Raw genomic sequence first — 18,210 nt, 5'->3', positions numbered from 1 at the left:
TAAACAGGCTTATGGTTTTTATTGTTGTAAACACATATGCCCCAGGCATACATATCTTGGTTTGTCCAAAAACTGAAACAACGAAGAAAACAAAAAACCCCAGCCTTAGATGGCAAGTCAACAGAAATCCTAAATGAAGTTAACTCTTACCCACATACACTCCAAATATACTTCAGAAGCGCCCTCACAATTAAGCATTTTGAGGACAGTTCATAAGGCCTTTGACTTCAAACCTGCCTGACAAGGTTTCAGTATCAAACTCAATGAGACGCTCCGTGGTTGCACTGATTTTACATACCAGCGTCCTTCAGCAAAATCTTTCTCAGTTTTCCAGCCCAGCACTGTGAGCCACTTCCCTGATGGCCCTGAGCAAATTACAGGTGGCCACTTCCTCCAGGTGCTCCCGAACAGCAGCAAGCCTCTCCTCCAAAGGCACTTCTGGTACAGCAAAAAGGCACTCACAGAGGCACTCAGGGAAGGCAGTGGGATGAAACTCATGTCTTGTCTTGCATTGTGATAATTTCTTCAAGGTGAACAAACCTCTTGAGTTCCTCACTCTTCCTTCGAGATTTAGATATGTCTTCAGAGTCCCATCATTTTAGCTAAGGCTTGGAGCCAGTCTCTGGAACCATCACAGAAGCCAAGAATGAACAGGTCTGAACTTCAGTGCTCCAGAAGGTGCCTGAGATTAGGTGTGTCTTTCATTTAAAAAGTGTGCTCAACAGTATAAATCTATAGTAGAAATGAGTTGATCTATCTAAAGCATGACAACATCCCTGACTGGAAAAAGCCACCATCTAAAAGACTGGTATAGTCTCATTATTACAAAATAGGTGCAGGCTGAGACTAAAACCCATGCCATGGTTTTTTGTGAGGCAGAGAGCCTACACCATGTGAGAAATGGGTATGGTGATTACTTAAAGGCCAAAATTTAAAGAAATTTGAATTACACAATTTTTGGAAGGGACTATGATTTTCCATATCATCAGGGGAGATGTTGATTTTGAAAACGCGAAGTTCTCATTCTCTAACAGAGATCAGTTTACAGGTTTCAGAAAACATCAGTAACAGGAAATGCAGGGTTCTATTTCTTGTAGAATCTATAAACTTAGAGTACATCAAAATCTCTTTCAAAAAAATGAAAAAAATTCCTCAAAATATGTCTGCATGAGTGATTTGCTTAATTTCAAAACAAAATAAATCCTAACTTCATATAGTACACTTCAGGTTCCCAAGTGCTTTCCAAACACAATAGTGTGCAAGTTACAGGTAGAGATTGTGCTGAAAATCCACCCCAGCCCCCAAGGGTGAAGCATATTTTGAGTTAATACTTGGATGGTGCATCATGAATTGGACTCAATTACCCTTGTGAGTATTTTCCAATTCAGAACATTCAAAGATTCTCTGGTCACATTTACTCTTTTTTTTTTCCTCTTAATTTACAAATGCATAAAATCTCCCATGAACAGGATCACAGCTTCCCATGAATCACTGAAAAAACCAAACAAAAATCCCCAAGCCTTCAATAGCTTGCATTTCTGAACACGTGTAATGTCTTTTCTAGCACAGTACATGGAGTTAGGTGTATATTTGCACCATGGTCTCCTCTCTTGATTTCATTACTGGCTATGTCAGAATCATCCTTTGTCCTTTTTGATAAAATGTGAGCAGAGAAATGACCTAGAAAACTCTCACAGAGTTGTTGATGGGATGTGAGTCTGTGTTTGGAAAGCCACTGCATTCAGAGCTTTCAGACAGAGGTGTCCTTTTTGTGGCTGTCCAAGCTGTCTGTGTTTTGATGGCTTCTCCTGGTAAAAGCAGAACAAATGATACATGAACACACTTCTGGCTTTCGCTGCTGACTCATCAAGCTGAGTTTGGCAATCTCAAACAGCTGAGAACTCCAAGCAAGGTGTGGCTGTTCTGGACAATGACTGAAGCTCCTGAACAGAGGAACCATTCCCATTTTAGATTGTTTACCCTGTCCTCTCCAGTCTGCACGGAGGCCTTTGTCATATCTATTAACCCTATGCACATATCTTGGGTATTTTAGGGCAGGAATTGGTCCCAGGCACCCTTGCTTAGGTCCTGGAATGGACCTCTTAGCATGGAAATCAGTTTCCAATTCCAGTAAATTGGGATAATAAAACCAAGACAAAGGAACAACCTATATTTTTTGGTATTTTATCCATCAGTCTGCTAGGACTGTCCTTATGTATATCCTCAAGAGTTGACAGAGGTGGATGAATTTGAGCTAGACAAGATTTTCCTTGGAGAAGGAGGAAAAAGGAGGAAGGGAGAGTGACAGAATAAAAAACGAAAGAATAGCTCAAAGCTGACCTCTTTTTTTCTCCCACAATCTTTTCTGCCTACACTTCTAAATGGTTTGGATGTTTCTTGTATCCCATAAACACCAAGAATGCAGTCAACAACATAACATTTTCTTCTGTATAAAAGTAAATTGTAGCTATTCACATTACCCCCACAAATTTAATCTATGTAGAATATTCCTCTTTTCTGGCCTGAAACAATGTACCACAATAGTGCTTTGTGAGCCACTCCAGAGAAAACGTAAATAGGGCAGCTGAAATTTCTGATAAATGGTCCTCTAAGCAGGTTGTACTGCACTACAAAAAAGAGATACTGGAACATGTCATGGTCCCATTCCGTTAATAATTTGACTAAGAGCACATTGTTTTATTTTGTTGTAAGGCATATAGGGATTCCTTACAATAATAATTTTCACAGTATGATTAAGAGCTGCTGCGGGGGTGTTGTTGCTGTTTTACTGCCAGTCCAAACTTACCTTAACTCTTCAAGGGCAAGCTTTGTTTCTTTCCGACTTTCTTCAGTGATGGGGTAGAAAAGGAGTATAAATAAACCTAAAAGGATGAGGATGGCAGGGACTGCTCCAATGAGGAGTTTCAGTGTGAGGATCACATCATCTGACTGTCTGCATATCCCTGGCTTGTACCCAGTAAACCTAAACAAATGGAAACAAGTGATGTGTGTATGTCCAAAGCTAAAAGGCTGTTGTTCACCTGAAGGCTTCCTTCTCCAACCCTCCCTACTCTTCAAGAATTTTATTCCATTTTCCCTCCACCTCTCTTCCTTCTCCCCACTACATTTCAAATTGTGTTTTTCAAACCTCATTTTTGTGCTTGACTTCAGATTACTGCATTAGCTCTGCATTTTCTTGTTATCATATATAACATTTAGGTTCATTATTTGAAATCTATCCAATTGCTTGCATACTTTTAAAGAAAGGATTGTGGGATCCCATGTAAGGAAATAAACTGATGCCCAGCAAGTTCCACCTGAACATGAGGCAGAACTTCTTTCCTGTGCAATGACTGAGCCCTGAACAGATTGTCCAGAGAGGCTGTGGAGTCTCCCTCACTGGAGATATTCCAGAACCATCTGGACACAATCCTGTGCCTGTGCTCTGCGATCACTCTGCTTGAGCAATGAAGGTTGGAAGCAGATGAGCCGCTGTGGTCCCCTCCAGCCTACCCATTCTGTGGTTATGTGAAATTAATCTGTTATGTGTTTCCTATTAATATTCAGCAAAGTATTCAAGCTCTGCTTTAAAAGCATGGAAGTAATTTCACCAATTTCAACAGCAATAATTAATTTTAATTTAAACACACACTTAAGCACTCGTCTCAAGATAGACAAATTTACTCAAGTGCTCAGAGTTAGGTACACTTCATTGATTCAGGGCTTCCATGCAGTCCCACAACTGCTGATATACTCAAATTCCTACTCCCAATTTGTGGAATGAGTTTTTCTTCTGAACATCCACCCAATGAAAGCTCATTTGGCATCGCTCTGTCTTCTGTGTTCTCCCACAAACATCTGCCTTGGCAAATTACTGGGACCCAACTGGAATGCAATTGAAAAGGAACTAATTGGGGAACAGCGAATTGTTTGAAGGTTTTAGCAATAAGCAGTTAAATCCCTAAGCCCAAAATATTCAGCCAACATTGCCTGTTATTTAGCAATTTCAGCTCAAGGCCCCAAAGCAAAACATTCTGGTTACCAGAACGTAATCTGGAGCTGAGGGCTAGATTTTCCTTCTATTTATTGTGTGCTGTAGCAGGGACAGGCACAGGCCCTTTCTGCCAGGTCTTGCACAAAGGGAGGGCAGGAGATGCCTGGCCACTTACTCAACCTGTCTGGTCAGAACAGACAAGACCAAGTGGAAAGAGACCATAAACCCTCTCCTAAAGTGACATGGTCTAGGGGACAGGGAGAGCTGTGAGAAAGGCTGTTCCTGACCCTGATCAGTATCCAGTTCCCTAAAACCATGCAGGAACTGGTGATCCTTTCATGCTGAACATGAAAGGTCTCTGGCACCCCTGAAAGCACTCCAATCCATGTAAAGTCTTACAAGCTCATAGAGTCCAGTTCAGGTGCAACAAGGAATGCACAAAGCACCTGTATCACCTGTGGGGGACCTTCATCTGCTGCACCTTCGTGTTTAGTTCTTTATTCATATAAGCCACTAAAATTTACATGAGTAATTGAAAAGAGGAAAATCTAAAGGGAAGTCAGGTTTGTCTGAGTAGAACAATGTCAGGGCAAGTAACTTAATGCTCAGTTGTCTGGCCTAGATGGCACCAATCCTGTCTTTAGTGGTCAGCCATCTGGAGCTGCTGGCACTTTCAGGCTCAGGGCATGAATGCAATTAACTCCACAGGGTAAAAGTGTTGTAACCTCAGAATGCTTTCAGAGTAGATCCACTAAGCGGAAATGCAGTGTTACTTACTCCAGTCCTGCTGCAGAAATTCCTAAGCCAATTCCTGCTGACATCTTGGTAAAAAAAACATAAGAAGAATAGAAAATGGTTTCATGTCCTTTCCCATGAGGATTCTGCAGGCGAAAGTTATCAACAACATCAGGCAGCATTGACCTAGAAGTGAGCAAGATAAAAGAAAAACTCAATCCAAAATTTCTTTTTAAAGTCCAAACTTAATGAAATAGAGCACAGCCCTCCTCCATTTTTAAGCTGATTGATGTAGCCATGCATATGAAAGAATCCAGTTAAAAAGGTTCTACTCCTGGAAAGGAGGACAAAAAAATGTGTAAGAAAAGCATGGCCATATATTACAATGTGGAAAATCACTGAAAAGCCATCAAACACTTGAGAGGTGACATAATTTCCTAATCTGCCTGTCATTCCAACCAGAAGTTGTGATATTAAAAAAGAACAACAAAACCCCCACCACATTTCTTAAGATTTCAAGGGACTCTGAATGTCTGAATAGTTGCACTCTGAAATAACTCTTCTGACAAGGTAACAACATTTTCAGAAACCAATGAAACCTATTCTCTTTCCATTTCAAAGAGACTGAATTAGGTAATGGAGAATTAGAATGGAAGCTGCTTGAATGTTAATTGTGAATTGACATTTTATATCTAATATATGTAATCATTTACTGTTGGAAAAAGAAAAGCCTTCTCACCCTCTGTGCAGAAAAGCTTACATTGTCTGACAACTAATTTCAAACTATGTATTCCATGATCTCTTGGAATTTTCAGGGCATTATACAAACAAGTTATGGAAAACAGTGCTCTCAGCAATGGTCTTGCTTTCTGGTTAATATGATCTCAATAACAATTATTCAGTCTGAAGAGGAACTGTCCTGCCATGTTCATCCTTGGGTTGTTTTCCCGCACTTATTTTCAGTCTTCAGGTGCAAAGGACCTTGAATTCTTGGTTTCTTATACTCATAACCTTGTGTATGGGATCCATACCAAAGGACTACTCAAGCAGGGACACACAGAATCATGGAACGGTTTGGATTGGAAGGGACTTTAAAGCTCATCTCATTCCAGCCCCCTGCCATGGGCAGGGACACCTTCCACTATCCCAGGTTGCTCCAAGCCTCATCCAGCCTGACCTTAAACCCTTCCAGGGATGGGGCAGCCACAGCTTCTCTGAGCAATCTGTGCCAGGGCCTCACCACCCTCACAGTAAAGAAATTCTTTCTATAACCTAATCTAAATCTATCACCTTTCAGATTAAAGCCATTACCCCTTGTTCTATAACTTCATGCCCTTATAAAAAGTAAGGTTAGACATAGTTTGCCTTATGTGTCCTCTGCTACATTCTTAATTGCTCAGCATTAATTGATTTGCCTAACTTCATAATTCCTGAAGCAATGTTATCACACATAACATTGTGATAGTAGCTGTATAGCTACTTAGATTATTGATTAATTTACATGTTCTCATGTACAAAAAAGCAGCTACAGTTATGGTGGATGTAGTCTGTCAACAACAGGACAACAAGCTCATATCACTGTATATAGCATTCACTACAAAACCAAAAAAAGATTCTTAGAAGAAGTGACTCCTGCCATATCCTGCCTTTTTCAGAGGCAAATTCCATGCAGTAGTACATACATGTAATGCAGAAATATATCCATTCCCCACCTCAAATGTAAAATTCTCCTACCATGGCAAGAGAAGAGATGCTGCAATGCTCAGACCAGAGACGAAGGCCACGAAGTAAGCCAGGATCAGGTTTGGAATGGTCACTAGCATGACTGCAAAAGGAATCATCCACTGAAGAAGAAAAGCATTATATCTAGGTTACAGCAGGCACTGCTCAGTGCTATACAGATTGTTCTCTTCAAAATGCAAAACTATGTTACAGAACAGTTCACACACAGCAATGTCTCACACTTCAGTATTTTGGTCAAATTGCATTTCCAAAAAGCCCTGAGCCAATCTGCATTTAACTACCCAGAATAATTGGAGAAAAGTAGGACCATTGATAGTAGTGCTGTCTCTATTAGCAGTATTAGAGCTACAGCTGAACTAGTAAATTAAACAGACCCAAAACCCTATTTACCAGTCTTGAAGCCAACTCACAGACCCTGGCCACATTCCTAGTCCTAAACACTCATGGTCTCCAAAAAACCTGTGGCCATATAAACACTTTTTGTGAAGAGCCCTAAAGTGGTTGATTCCCAAACCATGCTAGATAGAATAACAGAATGGTTGGGTTTGGATGGAACCTTTAAAGATTATCTCATTCCAGTCCCCCTGCCATGGGCAGGGACACCTTCCACTAGACCAGGCTGCTCAAAGCTCCATCCAAATGTTCAAGCCCTGGTCTTGAACACTTCCAGGAATGGGGCACCCACATCTTCTCTGGGCAACCTGTGCCAGGGCCTCTCCATCCTCTGAGTAGAGAATTTCTTCCTAGTATCCAATCTTAATCTACCTATCAGGTTAAAGCCATTCCCTTTTGTCCTATCACTCCATGCCCCTGTAGGAAGTCCCTTTCCAGCTCTCTTGAAGCTGCTTTAGGCACTGGAAGAGGCTCTAAGGTCTTCCCAGAGCTTTTTCTTCTCCAGGCTAAAGAGCCCTAGCCCTCTCAGCCTGCCTTCATGGTACAGGTGCTCTAACCCTTTGATCATTTTTGTGGTCCTCCTTTGGACTCACTCCACCAGGTCCACAACCTTCTGAGGTTGTGGTTCCCAGAGCTGGATGCAGCATGGCAGGAGGGGTCTCATGAGAGCAGAGCAGAGGGGCAGAATCCTCTCCCCCAGCTGCTGCCCACACTGTTTTTGAAGTGTTTGGTTTTGTAGGCTGCAAGTTCACATTGCTGGGTAATCTTGAGCATTTTGTTAACCAACACCCCCATTTCTTTCTCCTCAGGGCTGCTCTCAATCCATTCAATGCCCAGACTGTTTCTGTGTTTGGGGTTGCCCTGACCCAGGTGCAGGATCTTGTTCTTGGCCTTGCTGAACTTCCTGAGGTTCACATGTGCTCACCTCTCAAGCCTGTCCAGGCCTCTCAGGATGGCATCCCTTCCCTGCAGCGCGTCACCTGCACCACACAGCTCAGCAAACCTGCTGAGGGTGCCTCAGTCCCTCCCTCCATGTCCCTGACAAGGATGTTGAACAGCCCTGGTCCCAGAACAGCCCTGGGGATGACACTCCTCACTGGCCCCCACCTGGACACTGAGCCCTTGACCACAGCTCTTTGGGTGCCACCATGCAACCAATTCCTTATGCACTGAGTGGTCCATCCACCAAATCCATGCCCCTCCAGCTTACAGACAAGGATATCATGCAGGACAGTGTAAAATGCTTTGCACAAGTCCAGCTAGACACTTTCAGTTGCTCTTCCCTTATCCATGAACACTGATAATTCTCAGGAGATTGCTAATCAGCTTGGACAAAGATTTTTCTGCCAGTTAAATAACAGAGATCACCAAATGTCCATTTCTATTCTAGGCACTGGAACTATTTAATTTACTATTAGAGACAATGCCTTAAAACATCCTCACACTGCATTTCAAGGGGAGTGGCAGGGTCATTTTAAACTGTAAATACACCATTTCACAGATCACCTTCAGCCTTGATGAGGAAGAATTTGCTTTCATTTCCAATCACCACTTTAAAGCCGTATGCATACTCAGCAATAAATAAACCCAAAAGTCAGAGTGGTTTACTCCACTCCCCACAGCCGGATCCACTCATGACACTGCATGACAGCCACAGAAGTTACCCTCAAAACCAAATTAATTTGGGATGCTTGGGATTTGTTTTCTGGCAGTTGTTAGAGTCACTAGATTTCTTCAACTTCAACTTGAAGCAATGGGCTTACAGGATTGAAAATCCACTATTTTAAATGTTGATTGAATGCCTACTGCCCAGCTGTCCTATACCCGTCACATGCTCCATCTCCCATGCCTGTGAACCACAGGCACAGCAGCACATGTAGAATCCAGAACCAGGGGCTTATCTACAGGGCTTTTTAATGATGGGGATTAGTTTAACATTAAGTGTTTCAATCCTCTATACGTGCAGCTTGGGAGCTGATGGCATAAGAGCTTTCACAGAGAGTGATTCCCCAAAGCACTGCTATTTACAGTTCTGTATGATGAGTGATTCTGGGAGTCCTAGAGTCTAATCCATTATGTTTATGTTTTAAATGCATTCCCCATCTAAAGCATTTGCTCCCAAGCTAAGGAGGCAGAAAATAACCTTTTCTGACTGCAAGTTCCCAGCACAGGCAGATAATCCTTGCATTAGCCCGGTGTTGTGGCAAAATCGTTATTTCACCACAAGAGAGCACTCCAGCAATATCAGATTTTATGTTGTCTATAAGCAATTTTATGACTGCCTTATGCTCCACATAGGGCACCCACTCAGCAAAGCACTTAAACAAAATTCCAGATCGATACTAATAATCATTGTAACTGTAATTTCCTGGAGAAAGAGAAGCAGGGCCAGCAGGACTGAGGTTACAATGCCCTAAAGCCTCGCTCATGCAGTGGCAGCGCAGTCATGGGGGCAGTGCTCCCACTGCAATAAACAGCCAGTGCAGCTCCTTCTGTCTTACTTGCAAAGCAAATACTCTGTTATTGGCATCTGCTCCCTGCTCACAAGGCTGCTGCCCTCTGGGTTATAAACCAGATCCCACAGTTATCCCGTGCCTTCCATCCGTGCCCTGGCAGCGCCGTGCAAGGTGACCCTGCTGGGATGCTGAGGGTGGCTCTGGTCTCTGCAGCAGCACATTGTGAAGGGCAAATCAGGAAAAGGTGCAGGGAGCATGTGAGTGGAAACAGAATGGGAGAGTGGAAATGGGGCTGCAGAGCCAGGACTCATCCAAAGGCATCTCTCCATGCTGCACAGCGCTCACAGATGGCAAATAAACAATTGCATATCTGTGAGGAGGTGCTCTTATTTTCACTAAATCCTGCAAAACCCACTATTGGCTAGGATGGAAGCTAGAGTTGTGGAAGAGAGCCGTGTTTGTTTTTAGACGCCTTGCCAAAACTGTGAACCAAGAAGATGTCACACTTCTTAAAATTTCTCGTGACAACTTCAATTCCAGTCACCAGCTGAGACTTACCGAGTGTAAGTTCAGTGTTTGCCCCGTGAGGGCAGAGCAGACACCTAAATGAACACAGCACGTGGAAGATGAAGGAAATAAACAGGAGAGAATAATTTCCAGCTTGTGCACCAACGTGGTTCTGGATGCTATCCACAATATGCTAAGAATTATATCAAGTATCCTGCTTGGGAGCAGGCTAATTCCTGATACTTCCAGAAATTCTAGGTTTTAAACTTCTAGGAACTTGAGATACTTAATCAGTAGTAAGACTTGTTGGTCATCTCTTTTGGGGGAATGGGTAAAAAGAGAGAAATGTCAATGGAAGAAACCCCAGATTCTTGTTGCTTATCTACCGCTTCTAAACTTTTTGAGGGCTCTCTTCAACACAGACTCACCTTAACAGGAAAAATTAGTCTGGAGCACTGTGACCTTTTTTTTCAGGAAACTGAATTTCCGATTGGAAATTCATGTTCACCCTGAAAGCTGAGTGAGGTTTTAGAGAGGAGAAAAAAAAAAAAAAAAAGTTTTCTTCCCTGTCTCCTTCCCTTCCAGTAGAACATTCCCCAATGACAATGACAAACTTAGGAGCCTTAAATGATGTGCTTTTATTTCATAGTGGGAGAGTACAGATTAGTTGTACAGATCACACCAGGTGGCAGGGTAGAAAGCTCCTGTGGTGCATTGTCAGACACAAAATCCATCACTGAGCACACACTGAGTCCCCTGAGAAATGTCTCCAAGGTGAAACAGAAAGGTGGCTTTTTTTTAATCCATCCCCCACTTAGACCATAACAGTCAAGCAACTCAACTGTAAAATTAAGTTAAACCATGTTTACAGAGGTGCTGACAGGCTTTCCAGTCATGTAAAACTAAATTTATAGAGCCAAGTTGGTTGAAGAAAGCATTTTTTGTAGCCAAGTAGACAGAGGAGGAGATTTCCTAAGGAGGAAATCTGCATTCCCAGGTCTAGTCAATGGGCCAATACTGCTTTTGGCAATTCTCTTTGCTCAAGTGGTAAAAAGAAATAAAGATGGGCCTCAAATTCCAGATACCTACTTCAAAACACATCACAATTCAACATATTTGGAACTTGGGTTTTAAAGTTACTTCTGATTCTCTGGAAGTCATTACAACACAGCTTTTAATTCCAAAAATTATAACTGTTCAACTCTGTCACCAGACCTAAATTTTTCAGCTTTGTTCAAATTTTGACATATAGCTTTGGGCTGGATTTTTCAAGTCCTCCTGCTTTGTTGTGCACAAGGCAATTTTTCTTTCCTCTTTCATAAGTAATTGAAGGTAAACAAGGGGAAAATGGGGAGGAACAGGCCTATACAATAACTCACCAAGGATGATGACAGAAAATTGCTGCTGTCTGCACTAAGTAAGGGACTTAAAATAATCCATCAGTGACAAGGGCAGGCTCACTGAGCTGGCTTTGCAGAGCTGTGTCAGAGTTAAACTAGGCTTCTTTTCTCAGGTAGGTCACCTCTTTCTTTACTTCACTAATAACTCTCCCTCCCTATTCAGAGGGATGTGGATGCTCCTAGAGGGGGTGTCTAACAGACTTTTGTTTCCTTCTGTGAGACTGCATTACAGACACCTCAGCAGCATATAACAAAGACAAAACAAGCCTTGCACAACAGATAACTTGTCAACATGAGGCAACTCAGATCTGAATTTATAAAACCTTATTGAAGCTCAGTTCTGAGATCTTCAAATGAGGAGAATTTGTGCAGATTCTTAAATAAACTGGGACCTCCCTCCAGCATCAATCCATTTCTCAAAAGTTTCCCTTGGAAACTTGGAATCTGTCTGAAATTTGGTATAGTGATTTAAAACAAACTCTGGAACGAGCAAATTTCACATAGATTGATGTTACAAGCACTTGAAAGAGCTCCTGAAGTGGCTCGTTGTCAAGCGAAATGAGCACAAGCAGAATTTTTTTCCTCAGAGGATTTGCTTACCGAAATCCCACATGCTGCACACTTCTTGCCAAATCTCTGCAGAAACTTCTGCCAGAAGGGAACGCTCACCACTGCTGATACCTACAAGGGACAAAAACCTGTATCTGTACTGTGCTTGCTTCCACTGTCTTCTTCAGCTGTAGAGCTCACAGACTTCTTTTTGTCTAGTACATAAAATCCTGAAAGGAAGGTGAACATGGAGATTCTTGCTTCTCCTCATCCTTTGAGTGACTTTTTAAAATTCATTGTAAAGCTATCCATCAGAGGGTTTTCTACAGTCAAATCTCAGAAAATAGTGTCTTAAAATTTCCTTTTCTAATGCAGGGCACAGCAGTCATAGCTGTGCTCAGTCATTAATGTTCAAACATACTGCAAACAGCCACACTTGGTGCTAATGCCTTTTGCCACACTGCCTGAACCTGACAAATGATGAGTGAATTTAGCTCTACCCCATGGTAGAGGAAGAAAGTTGAAGTGCAAGATGAACCTACCCTAAGATATACTTAAGAGTACATTCCATACAGTGTGTCCCTTCTTAGGAACAATCTGTAAGAGAAATAGTTGCTTGCAGTTGACATTACTGTTTCAGACACTGAAATACTCACCCACAGCAGCAACAACCACAAGCAATGTAGTACCTATGCACTGAAGTATTGCTACTAATGACAGCCTTACACTTGACCTTTATTTAAATGTCATCTAATTATTGTATTTCAGTCTTTACTTACCTTAACTCTACTGTCTCTTGTCTCTCTTCTTGGTGCAGAGCCTTAAGATACCCAGCACTCCTCTTTTGCTCTCCAACATCTTGGTTTTAATGGTTTTGGAAAAGATATGTCTTATAATGTGGGAAAGGGTAAGTATCACCTAAGCAAGCAGAATTCTACCTCTGCATGTTAAGAAAAAAGATTCTGTAAAAGGATCTTTTTGTCACACTGCCAATTGCTCTAGAGAGGAATCTTCATATTTCTGGGTATTTTAAATATTTATCCTTGTGAGCTGCCTAGCCCAGAGGAGTCATGTGTATGAATATGCAAATTGAAGTTGCTTAGTTTTCAGCACATAGGACTGGGGAAAGGGACAAAGGAGGTAAAATTCCAGACCTCCTTTCTAGAAGCAGATTCTGTCTTTTATAGAAGCTGTGGCTTACAGGTAAAAACAACAAGGAATGAATTAAAAGCTCCAAACCACTATTATTTCAGAAGTGCAGTAGGGAACACCAGCTTTACTTCAAACAGATGATGCAAAAGATAGTGTAACTTCCTAACAGCTCTGCTGAGACACAAAACTCTTCTTGTCTTCTGTAACTTTTTGCCAAAGTCCAGCGAGAGCCAGGTAACATTTGGGAGAGAAGTGCAACTCACCAAGATGGTCACCACCAAATACTGGAAGTGATTGCGGAGGCCGGCAGCGTGAGTGCAGAACAGGACAAAGTTTCCCTGCTCCAGCTGTGGAATTTCAGACATTTGGTGACCACCAAAAGACAAAGGAAAATTTTAAAAAGACAGAAATTGCATCACACTCCATGGTAGTTAAGTATAGTTGGTGACTGCTTTGTTTGGGAGTCTCATTCTTCCCTTGTTTACAACAATTTAAAGAAGCAGTAACTGTCCCATTACCATTGGAATAACATGCCAGTAATACTGGGGCAAGCAAGAGGCAAGCCACACCTAACAGAGGATAAAATTGACCAAAACAGAAATGGCCCTATGAAAGAATTCTGTCTTGAGGCTTTATTCCCTATGTCCCAGTTGCCTTGTGTTGTCTCAGCTGCAGGCTACTGCTAGAAACTGCCCTTTCTCTTCCCCAGCAAGGCCATAAATCTTTCTCCAGAAGCTCTGACTCCAAAACAAGTAACGTTTCAGCTGTAATAACACTCCTGCCAACTTCCTGTAGTAAAGCAGCTGGTTTTGTATGCACCCTCAGCTTTGGGCCAGATATCTCCCTACATCTGAATCCTCATCAGATGGGAGGATCTGACTGCACTGTGCTATGTGACAGGTGAAGCCACTGCCAGCACCATGCTTCTGCAGAACTCAGGGGGATTCTGAACACCAGAATATGATGGAGGGCCAGCTCCAGCAATTCTGCAGAAGCAGAGTGACAGAGGAGGGTTTAATACTCATGCCACAGCAGCGTGATCAATTCTTGCTCCCTTTGTGTGCTTGTAGATTACAGGTGGCCAATCACCTGTACACAAATTAGGATATCCAAAAAGTTGTATCCTATCTCTATTGCCACAAAGCCCTTCCTTAGTTTGTGTCCCTGTTTATGCTGCCCTAATTTTAGAAATAGGATATCACACTCTGGAATTACAGCCAATGCATCTTTACCTGCCTATTCCTTTTGCGGAGCAGTAATCCACTCTCTAAATTCCACAAAATCAGTGTCCCTCCCTCAAGTAACAGCAGCAAGGGTTGCTCATCCTGGCTCAACTGGCTCAAGCTTCTGCCTCCCCTCACACCTTCCCTTCAGTCTGCACAAACAGCAAAACACAGAGACATGGACTGACAGATGATCTTTTCCTCTCTGGGTGCTGCCAGCAAGTAGCTGGCTGCCAGCCACCAGATGTGCTCTATATCCCTGCTGACTGAGGGGATGCTGGAAGGATGTGGACAATAAGGGACCCTTCATCTTTCATCTTCTCCCTGTCTCTGCAGTTGCTCACAGTACCTGCAGATCCCAGACATGAGCAGAAATAACTTCTGTTATTGTTTCTCACCCTTGGGTATTCCAGCAAGGACTAGCAGCTGCTGTGCCCAAATCCAGGCCAACAAAAAAGTTCAGTGCTTCTTTGGCAAACAAACTTTTAAGCAGTCCTTCCAAGGAACTTAATAACTCACCAGGACTGCTGGTGAGCACAGCACTGCTCTCTTACATGTCATATTCTTGCCTTCTGTCCTGCTACTCCCTTGATCAATGGTTCACGTGACTAATAGTCTCTTGACAAAAATGTGATAATTATTTGCTTTTCAAAATAAAGCAAACTTCAACTGATATGTACAAGTTCAGAGTAAAATAATATATTTACTGAATTGAACATGTCCTAAAAGTGAAGCTTAAAAAGGCTGCTGTACTTATGGGGACTGAGGGTTTCTTACTGAGTGGCTTTTCTACAGCTCCTCTCTATGGGAGAATGCACTGCATCTTTTTGTGAGAACCACATCCAATTGTAGGTCCTCATTTCAAAATGAGCTCTACCTAACTCTGACACAGGTGAGACCTCCTGCCTCTGAATGTCTTCTTACTCTGACCTAATGCCTTCCATCACAAAAGACTCCACAAGACCCAGTTCAGCCACTATCTGAGAGCAGTCACCTACACAAAGGAGAGGGGCAACAGTTCAAACAGGGCACACAGAGGGAGGAACAGACAGAAGAAAAAAAGCATTCTCTAAGAAACTGAAACCACAGGAGACTGTGGATGGATAACACAGAATGACCCAGATTGGGTCACTAGGACTAGTTCTTCACTTTTTATGAAAAAAAAAAAAAAAAAAAAAAAAAGAACAGAAAAGAAAAAAAAGTCTTTAAATGGTCAGGACTTTGGCTTTGCTTCTCCTTTGTAAGAACCATCTCCAGCCACACAGGACCCCAGGCACCAGAAGAGGATTCTGGTTCCCTACTGATTTACAGGGGAAGGCAACACCCCCCAGATCACCCCTCCAGTCACCAGCCAAAGGTTATTTGCATTTCAGACTCTCCCATGCTGGGAGTGGAACGAGGCCAACAGACAGACTGAGAGGGTCTGAAGTTACCTGAACTGCTGTCGAGATGAGAAGAAATGAAGCTGTAAGCTTCACATATGGACCATGCTTCATGGTGAGTGCAAGCCCCTTACAAAAAGGAATTGCTCTGTCTGAATTTAAGGCATATGGATCTAAGAAAAGCAGAATGCATACAATAAAAATCTTTTCAATAAAGGAATGTGAAATAACTGTTATTAAATCGAGGCATATTTAAATATAACTTACCATCCCTTTCCTTTACTCCAAGAAAAAGAACGACAATTCCAAGGAGATACACACCTGCTATGACCCCTGCTGCAATCATGTAAACTTTTGCCTTTCAAAAGGAAAAAAATACATTTGAAATTTTGACAGGAGAATGACAAGTCATTATGAAAATTTCAGTCCCTTTTTGGTAAGCCACCTGCAAATGAAGAAATGCCCATCTGCATACAGCCAAATGCATCTGCTGCCTCTTAGAAAAATGTTCAGTTCTGCAGTTCATTTATAAACCACACCTGCCTTAGGATAAATTCAGGGCATATAAATATATATTTCTTGAAGGAAAAAAAAAAAAGAAGAAGAAGCAGTGAACAAAAGGGTTACTGTGCTGGCAACCTGAATGTTTTAAAAACTTGCTTATGTTGAGACTAACCACAGACATATACAGTCACCTAATCAAAACCATGCATCATCCACAGAGACATTCTAATTTTCAGTAAGTCCAGTTGATCTGGCTACACAGACTGCAATCTGGAATTTCATGGTGTATGGGAGAGTTCTCAGCACTGATGTCAACATAGGTACTACATTTTCTGCATTTACACATAATGATAATAATGTCACATGATGATAATAATGAATTTTAGAAATCATACTTACATGCCAATGTTTTGAGACTATGGTACCTTGCATGCTGGTTTTCCCAGTTATTTAGTGAAATATGCAAGCAAATTCAGAAATCTTTGCTTCCTTTTATCCAGGGGAGCAAACCCTCCAAGGATGCCTCTCACACCACCAGATCACATTTACTGTTTCTGACTCTGATTACACTGACTTTGAATTAAAGCTTTAAAAAATATTTTGCTTTAGTATGATGTAATACTTTTCCTTATACTGTGTTATCAAAGATAGCTTATAGAGCTTTATGAAACAATGATTACTTGATAGGAAAACTGAATTCTGCATTATTGGTTATATATTCTAGATGAAATTATTATAAGTCTAAGAAGAAGTTGGCAAAAAAAATGCAATTACAAGAATGCACTTCAAAATATAAAGACACTTAGTATAGGTGCAAATACATTCAGATGAACCATGTAAGCATGGAAAATTTTCAAGAAAACAGCTTTTGTTAAGATGTTTACATTTCAGAAAATAACTTGGTGAGATAAAGGAATGCAGGATTATTCTTTATATGGGATCAAGGTTTGGGATTTTTTTATATCAGACCTTTAAATTAAGTCACAATACTTTCACACTGCTGGTTGCACAGAATACAGAGTGCAGTAGTGGAGATATCTGAATTCACTTAAACAAGGCAATTTCAGCCTGAAATGTAGCTGGGCCAGGAGAGATGGGAATTTAAAAAAAAGGATAGTAACAGGACTCCTTTATGATGTTCATATTTTGTTTTAATGTATTTTTTAATTTGCTTGAAGCATTTGAATTAAATGTTGTGTTTCATAGGCCATCATTAAATATAATTTGAGCTTAAACCATCAAGGATACTCATAGGCCAGATAAGATTCTCTAACCTGAACAAAACTTGTTAGCCCATCTACAACTCTACAACATCAATACCCATGTTTGGTTTCCAGTAATAAAGATCCATTCATAAGCTTATAGTAACAACTTCAGGAGAGCTTAAAAATTACCATTTCTTCCACTTCCTTTTTTCCAGTAAGGAGCAAAATAATGCCAGTTGTTCACTAAGTGCTTTTTAAAACTAGGTGTGTTCTTGAGCAGCTAAGAATTAGTCCTTGTGACAAAAAGAGTCAGGGTCATACTCCTGAAGGGCACTAAAAGTCAAGTTTTGCCCTCTTCTAAATATTTCCTGATGGAGGTACTTCAAGTTCAATTAATCTAGTCTTGCCTCAACTTGTAACTTATTGCCCATCAGCCCAACAACCAAAATTCAAGATCCATCAAGATCCAATTCAAGATGTCCTCTTTATTGTGCAATTAATTAGGTGCATATTCTGCTGTGTGGTGTGAACAAAGGACAGGCTTCCAGTCACACTGCAACTTCAGATCTGAAAAATGTTTGTGTCTAAAAGCTTTTCCACAATTTCCAGTTTTAGTATCTAGTTTAATGAAAGATATTGCCTCTACCTACAAACTCTGGCTACTTTAGGCTATGGATTTTTTCTAATTTTTCAAAATAAAAAACTACTTAACATTCAACCCATTGTGAAGTTTCTTTCTCTGTCTCCCTCCTATCTCAAAAAGGACAGGAAAGCACATATGGTTAAACAGAAGGGAAATAAATCAAAATTGTGTAATTTTTTTTGCCTTGAAAGCCATTTCAGAGGTTTCAAAATAGAAATTGAGGATTTTAGTCTGAAGCAGATTCAGACAGGGAATCTGCTGTGCAATGAAATTCAGCTTGCTCCATGACTTTTCAAGCTACTTGACAATTCACAGAGGTGTAAT

The 18,210-nt window shown here is 41.3% G+C and overlaps 1 protein-coding gene across 6 annotated transcripts in view; it reads right to left on the bottom strand.

Annotated features, from left to right (window-relative positions):
• Positions 1-18,210, bottom strand: part of MFSD2B (major facilitator superfamily domain containing 2B) — a 39,397-nt gene continuing 21,187 nt past the window's right edge. For 3 of the 6 annotated variants that reach the window (XM_041480931.1, XM_041480929.1, XM_041480934.1), the window contains 8 exons: positions 15,802-15,892; positions 15,586-15,707; positions 13,193-13,276; positions 11,829-11,909; positions 6,464-6,573; positions 4,772-4,915; positions 2,807-2,983; positions 1-1,808 (listed from right to left, as the gene is read on the bottom strand). In XM_041480931.1, coding sequence (XP_041336865.1) covers positions 1,751-1,808; positions 2,807-2,983; positions 4,772-4,915; positions 6,464-6,573; positions 11,829-11,909; positions 13,193-13,276; positions 15,586-15,707; positions 15,802-15,892 — 867 coding nt within the window. In that variant the 3' untranslated portion in view covers positions 1-1,750. The remainder of the gene's footprint in view (positions 1,809-2,806; positions 2,984-4,771; positions 4,916-6,463; positions 6,574-11,828; positions 11,910-13,192; positions 13,277-15,585; positions 15,708-15,801; positions 15,893-18,210) is intronic. The other 3 variants (XM_041480933.1, XM_041480932.1, XM_041480930.1) reach the window with 3 other exon arrangements.

The sequence above is a fragment of the Pyrgilauda ruficollis genome, unplaced genomic scaffold, assembly GCF_017590135.1.
Source record: "Pyrgilauda ruficollis isolate IOZ18807 unplaced genomic scaffold, ASM1759013v1 scaffold54, whole genome shotgun sequence".
Taxonomy (NCBI): Eukaryota; Metazoa; Chordata; class Aves; order Passeriformes; family Passeridae; genus Pyrgilauda; species Pyrgilauda ruficollis.
Note: the sequence above shows the minus strand (reverse complement) of the source record. Positions and strands in the feature narration are given on the sequence as shown.